This window comes from Lineus longissimus, chromosome 1, assembly GCF_910592395.1.
Source record: "Lineus longissimus chromosome 1, tnLinLong1.2, whole genome shotgun sequence".
Taxonomy (NCBI): Eukaryota; Metazoa; Nemertea; class Pilidiophora; order Heteronemertea; family Lineidae; genus Lineus; species Lineus longissimus.
The window spans coordinates 4,466,030-4,473,138 of record NC_088308.1 but is presented as its reverse complement, the minus strand read 5'-3'; the positions used below and the strand labels follow the sequence as shown (position 1 = coordinate 4,473,138).

General features: G+C 43.4%; 1 protein-coding gene across 1 annotated transcript; it reads left to right on the top strand.

Moving 5' to 3' along the window:
- Window positions 1-2,056: 2,056 nt before the first annotated feature.
- LOC135485947 (histone H2A.V) lies at window positions 2,057-4,102 on the top strand. The gene is made up of 5 exons (XM_064768374.1): window positions 2,057-2,113; window positions 2,261-2,338; window positions 2,460-2,573; window positions 3,312-3,441; window positions 3,853-4,102. The coding sequence occupies exons 1-5, from the start codon at window positions 2,111-2,113 to the stop codon at window positions 3,912-3,914; spliced, it is 387 nt and encodes a 128-aa protein (XP_064624444.1). The 5' UTR covers window positions 2,057-2,110; the 3' UTR covers window positions 3,915-4,102.
- Window positions 4,103-7,109: the final 3,007 nt, after the last annotated feature.

Genomic DNA, 7,109 nt, shown 5'->3' with positions numbered 1-7,109 from the left:
TAATTCCTTTGTTTTCAATCCAACCAGCTACTGAATAATCAATCCCTATTCCACTTTTATACCCTGTAGGAAGGCAAATCTGGTATTTAGGCCCGTAGGTCCTGTGTTTAGTGATTATGAATATGAATTACAGTGGTTCTATATAGGCCTATAGGAAATGTTCATATGTGGGAATGGTCACTCGGGTCATCTTATGTCCAATTTACGTAACTCTTCATTCGGTCCGCTCACCTGTCTTTTTTTACTTTTAGGACGAGTGCCTTCAAGGCCTGAATCAATAGGTTTTGAATATAAGCTTACGAGCAATTAGTAATCGGAATGTTTAAACAAGTTCACAGAAAATCCATCCCAAATGCATCGAACAGCCAATGCAAGGAAAACCAATCCCCAGAGCCAACCCTGTTATGGCTGCGTAAAGATGCAGCACTAATCGGGCCTTAACCAATCAACTACAAAGTTGAAAAAGCTTTTCAAACAACATCAAAAGAACGGTGTTATAAAATTGGCCTCATTGGTTCTAATAAAACAACGCGTTCTAGTATCGGGGACAATCCAGGGCACAGTTTGTCCGTTTAAAATAATTTGATAACCTGACTACCAGATTTCCTTTCAGATGGTCGTTTTTCTCTCGAGACAAAATTCAATCGGCTCGGCGTCCTCAAGAAGTCAGGAGTTACTCTTAAGGCACTGGGTGAAGGCCATCTTGGAACCATCAGCTTGACCCATCAATATCAGAACTGTGTGAATTTCAACCACGGTTATATGTTAATGACTACCGTGAAGAATTCAGCTTAACGGTCAACGGCCTGACCAACTCTGAGACACAACCACTAGGCAGCTCTATACCGTCAACCCGACCGACTCAGAGACACAACCACAGCTCTACGTCAACCGGATCAAGTCTGAGGCACAACCAGGGCTCTATCACCGTCAACTCGACTCAGACCAACTCGGAGGGGAGACAAAACCACGACTCATACTGTCAACCTGGCCAACTCAGAGACACAACCACGGCTCTATACCATCAACCGGATCAACTCAGAGACGCAACCACGGCTGTATACCGTCAACCCGTCAACTCAGAGACACAACCACGGCTCTACATACCGTCAAACCGACCATTTCAGGGACACAACCATGGCTCTCAACGTGGCCCATTAGCATAAATGAAAGACTCCACTTCAAACCGATTCCAACTTGAAGGTGCTGGAACACATTGCGTTGGTATCCCGAGTTGGTATATTTGGACCACTTGGTTGTGCGCAGACGGATAAATCGGACATATAGCCTACTTGGCAACATGGGTTTATTTGAGGATGCGAGGTGGGACCTGACAATAGGTGAACACCTGGATGTCTATGTCTTCCCCAACGATATACTGACAATGACCATGCAACGGACGCGGCAGTCGGGACAGCTGAGCCGAATTTAAACTAAGGTAGGACTATAGTGTTGCCGGGGGGGGAGGGGTTACGGACGGAGCGCCTCTGATTGTGCAGTTCAGGATGCTGGTCCCAGGCCCCTGGTTTGTGATAGAGGTTTGAGTAGAGGTTAGTTCCGGGTAATCAGGGGTAAGGCCGAAGGCCCAGAAAGTTGGGGACTTGTGACAGAGTTTTAGATAAGATAGACATATAAGATAAGATAAGAGATTATCATTAAAAAAATTTCCATACAATGGCTAAAGGGCATATTTTTATTTATATACATACATGGTAAGTTAATACACAACGTTGACCTTTCACAAAACAGTTTGGAGTTGTTGCGCTTAGCAAAACTCACAGCAGGCTATCATGTTGTGATGTTACCAAGGCGAGCTGTCACTTGACCTAATCAGACTTATCATGATCTGACACCGAATGGCGCTAAATTGGCTCCATATATGCAGTAGTATTGCCGACCTTTTGTTTTGTTTGGCGGGCTTTTCAGGTTTGCCGCGCTTTTTAGGCACAGTGAGGAGTGTCGCCATCTCGTATATAAATAGAGAACCTGAACAGAATTTTTAATTGGATGATTGAGGTCACGTGGTACACAGTCTATTTATAGTACAGTATTGCATTGGCGGGAGGTCACTAGCGTCAGTTGAAAGCAAAGGAATAACAGAGCGTTCGAAATGGTAAAAAATCCGTCTAAATCTCCGTTAAAATTGGTCATCCGATTTTTAAGTGCATATTTTTGGGTTATTTGATGTACAATCTTCATTTATGCAGTAGTCTTTTGACCGATGAATGTCTAATTCAAGCGTTTGATGCTTTGTTTACAGGCAGGAGGTAAAGCCGGTAAAGATTCAGGAAAGGCGAAAGCCAAAGCAGTGTCAAGATCCGCCAGAGCTGGACTTCAGGTTGGTTGATTTTATTTACTCATAGATTTTGAGTTTTCCCATATTTGTATCTGTTGAATTCCGTTATGATCATTGTTTTATTCGACCCCTGATTAAAAAAACTCGTCTTTTTTGTCTCCAGTTCCCCGTTGGTCGAATCCACAGACATTTGAAAAACCGAACGACAAGCCATGGGCGAGTTGGTGCCACTGCCGCCGTATACAGCGCTGCTATTCTTGAGTACCTAACTGCAGAAGTGAGTATATTTCATAATTATCATAGTGCAGTATTCAAATTATTTATCGGTTAAAAATAACTCCAGATTTCGAGCGCTAACAATGAATGCTAATTCAAAACATTGCAAATCTCGGTCACTCGTTTTGAGAATTTTCTCTATTTTCAAAGTTGAATACTTTCCTTTCTGTTCACCAGAAAATGCTCATTCATCCGTGAAAAGATCAGAAGTAATCTCCTCTTTCTAAGTGACATTTCATTTTTCTCGTGTCAATTTATCATCTTGGAGTAAAACGCGTTTGCTTTTGGACTGTTTTGCTTTGGTTCGAAATCTGGCGGGAAAGCCGCCATTGTTGTTTTGGATGGAGGTCAAGATGGCGGCTGCTGGGTTTCCCCAAAACAATGGAATGCCTTGGGTCTATCACTTTTCATAAAGCCTGCGGCCACTTGCCATTGTATTGGCCTTGAATGGTGATCTATATAGTTGTAACGGCAAGTGACGTGTGCTTCAGGTACCATGGCAACATGTTTGATGATGACAGGTCTCGTCTGGTCATAATTATTGATCGATGTAGCCTAAGTTGGTGATCAACAAAACAAATGTGACAAAAAATAAGAGTTACCGGTAATTGTTACAATTGGCCATAGCCTATCTAGACTATTGTGCAGAACGTGGCGATAATATGGAATATGTCTTACCACACTATCATTGTTTGTTGTAATTTAAAAATGTGTATTAATGTTATTTGTCCCATTTCAGGTGTTAGAGTTGGCAGGTAACGCCAGTAAGGATCTGAAAGTAAAGCGTATCACACCTCGTCACTTGCAGCTGGCCATCCGAGGAGACGAAGAGTTGGACTCCTTGATCAAAGCAACCATTGCTGGTGGTGGTAAGTGTGCAGTTATTTTCATCTGAAGATAGATCTGAGCATGAGCTTTTAAAAGATCAGCTTTTTGTGGCCTCAGGTTGCATTTTAAGTCTGGTGTGGAGCTTGTCAAAGCCAAAGGAGCTACTTGAACCCTCTGTGAAAACCATGGTTGTCTGCACCAGAACCATGGCTTACCCCAGTTACTGTTTCCATGGTAACCTCCAACATAGCTTCTATCCTTGACAGGATGATAAATCAATACTCTGATGATTAATGCTTTGAACATAACAAAGACCTCTACCCTACTGCCATCTATTGTCTGTCCTGATGGTGAAGATGGCAGAATTGTCATTGTGTTACTAGAGCTGCTTATGCCATTGGGGGTATATTGCAATATGTGACGTCACTAACCATATCCGTCTTCACTTTTAGGTGTTATTCCACATATTCACAAGTCTCTCATTGGAAAGAAGGGATCACAGAAGGCCACATAAACATCCAGGACGAACGCTTGCCTTACTCAAATGGAGAACGATTCCTGTCCAATCAATGTACAGCTTATCTCGTGTTTTGCATCTCTGCCATTTCGTCGCCACAAGAGCCGAGGAAGGATTTTGCAAAGCTGGTGAATATAGGACTGTTAGTGTTAACCGTGAACTCGGTCCAGTAACCTTTGGAATCGGTCCAGTAACCTTTGGAATCGAAAAAATGGAAAGCCAGACACTAGACTGAGCTATGATGACCATGATGCATTTTAATCACAATGTGTACTATTGTTTGTATATAAACATCATGTAATATATGCCCACCTGCATCCTTTCATGTTGCGATCATCTGGTCGAACTTTTAAACCAATCATTCAACTTATCATCTTTGCAAGATACTACATCTCCCATCAGGATTGAATGGTCATGTTGTTTTCGTCTGTCGAGTTTTTAACCTTTGGCCGTGCAATGGATGTGTAGTCTTGTCCCTTTGTATATGTTGAGAACATTCTTAATCTTAGACCATTTTAGATTTGACATAGAGTCATTAGATTCATTTATCACCATAATAATTATAATCGAATAAAGTTTTATACAGTTTATTTGAGTTGTCTGTTTTTGGTAACATGTTTACCTACTTTGCTTTTGGATGAGACTAGTCTGTTCATGCTTTTGAGACAATAGAAGAACCTGCTGTTCAGCTTATTACTTGGTTGACTGAGGACAACTGTGACATTTTGTTGTGGACATTTCAACAGATGCAGTCAAAGAGTGGAACAACTTTTGAGACAAGAGAACAAGCAGCTGCGTAATATCTGATCACTTGGTAGACTGAAGCACCACGGTGGGTGACATTTTGTGGCCGTTTCAGCAGTCGCAGCCAAGAGTGGAAAATTTGTTGAGACAATAGTACATCCAACTGCTCCTCTGATCACCTGGTTGACTTGAGTGACATTCTGGCGTGGTCAAGGGTCATTTCAACAGAGGCAGACCAGATGGCCATGATCGCCCTTGCAAATTTTTTTGCAGTCATCCTGCCTTGAACTTGAATTGCTATCACATCACTCCCATACACATTTATCCTGACTGTCACTATCTCAATAGATCCTCAGCTTGTGACTTACTGTACTGGGCAAATGTTGACCAAAATTCATTTAATGACCAGAATGTCGGCATTTATATTTTTGTGATTAAAATGTAAGTAAAAACTTGTGAATAAACTCATTGATTGAATGTTTTTCGTTTGTTCCATTGTGTGACCTGCCATGATGAAATAAGTCGCTCCGAGCTTGACAAGATGAGACGGACTAGTTGTTCATTTCAGTGTTGTCTGCCTTTTGTGACATCTTGAGTACATCAATTTCTTCTATTATGTCCTGGTGTCACTTTAGGCTCATCTTCTGCGCGACATGCAACTCATTTTGTCGTAGTGGGTCACATATAATGACCGGAGACAAAGTCACAACCAATCCCAATACTTCACCAAGACAGCAAGCATCAGTGGGCCACTCTTGCAAAAGAGAGGAGTGAGAGCAGAGGTTCCACCTCACTTTGCTCTTTAGGAGCCCCAATACCCTCCTTGGCAACTCAAGCAGCCTATCTGGAGTAGCTCATGTACATGAGATACCTCATGGACTTGGGGGGAACCATCAGGACCCTGCTGGTCACTCCATCTTGGTGTTCTCTTGAAGACAGGCCCAAGTACCATAGTACCCAACTTGGCAACTCGAGTAGACTCCTTTGAGTAGTTCATGAGCCCGAGGTGCCTCATGGACCTGAGGTAAACATGATTCTAGAACAGCAACAGCACCCTATACGTGTGCCTCTGGGTTGGAACCGATTCAAACAACCCAATGCAATATCGGGGCTCTTCTGCCTCAGGTGGTGGCGACTCCATCTCTCTGTCCTCGAGAAGGTATACCCAGTGATAGACCAACTTAGCAACTCATGCAGCCTACTTGGAGTAGCTCATGTACCTGTGACAACATCGCGACCCTACTGATTGAGAGAACTCGTGTATGTTCAGGCAAGGATGAACTCAAGTTCTCTTCGAAGACTAGCTAGGGCAGTTTCCAGACAGTCTGCTTTGGCGGGTTTTGAGGGAAAGACACGAAAATATCCCCACAGCATCGAAGGCTGTCCAGGAGACCTCCTAATCATGTCTCACCGCATCCATATTGGAGAGAAAAATCTACTCACAACCACGCACCAATGTGAGAGTGTGTTGACTCTATCACGTTTAACTGAACAAATACGACAGACAACTTCAGACCACATCAAGAGCCTCTGTCTCTGGTAGAGCTTCTTTATCTCGTGCTCTTGAAGACAAGTTGTCACAGGAATAATTCCATATGGCATTCAAAATTTTATGTTGTAGCCCCATCCCTTCCCAAGAAAGAGTAGTTATGGGGTACAGACATGTCCCTTTAGCATGGACAGAGACATGCTCAGGGGTACATCCTTGAGAGCAAGACACAAAGGTATTTCCAGTGCATTCGAAACTTCTGTGTTGTACCCCGTCCCTGTGGATGTGGTAGAACCATGTCTCTTATGGACAGAGACATGCCATAGACGGCCAGGGCGTGCACATGTGATCCAGAGAGAAAGACAGCGAAATATTCCCATGGCATTCGAACTTCAGTGTTGTACCCCATCCCTGTGGATGTGGTACATCCATGTCCTTTTAGCATGGACAGAGATATGCCATAGACGGCCAGGGCATGTACATGTTCCAGAGAGAAAGACATCGAAGTAATCCCATGGCATTCGAACTTCAGTGTTGTAACCCATCCCTGTGGATGTGGTACAACCATGTCCCTTTAGCATGGACAGAGATATACCATAGACGGCCAGGGGCATGTTCTTGAGAGAAAGACACAAACACATTTTACATGACTGTCCAGAGTTTCCTGGGGAACTCATCAGCATGTCTCATTGGAGACACAAATATAGTCACACGACACAGCCATGGACCAATGTCAAGAGTGTCTTGACTGTGTCACATGTTTGACTGAACGACGTTAGGCTACTTCAAATAACGTCGAGACCCTCTGTCTCTGGTAGAGCTTCTATCTCACTTTGCTCTTGAAGACGGGCAGCATTCAACCCTTTTGTTTTATGTCCCATTCAGGTATTGGATGAGACATGCCACAGACGGCCAGGGCACTTTAATGAGGGAAAGACACAGAGACAGGCCTCTCCAGA

Excerpts from the sequence above, each read along its gene's own strand:
- LOC135485947 (XM_064768374.1), top strand. Across the intron at positions 2,574-3,311 it reads TTGAGTACCTAACTGCAGAA|GTGTTAGAGTTGGCAGGTAA; the intron begins GTGAGTATATTT and ends GTCCCATTTCAG. Across the intron at positions 3,442-3,852 it reads AGCAACCATTGCTGGTGGTG|GTGTTATTCCACATATTCAC; the intron begins GTAAGTGTGCAG and ends CTTCACTTTTAG.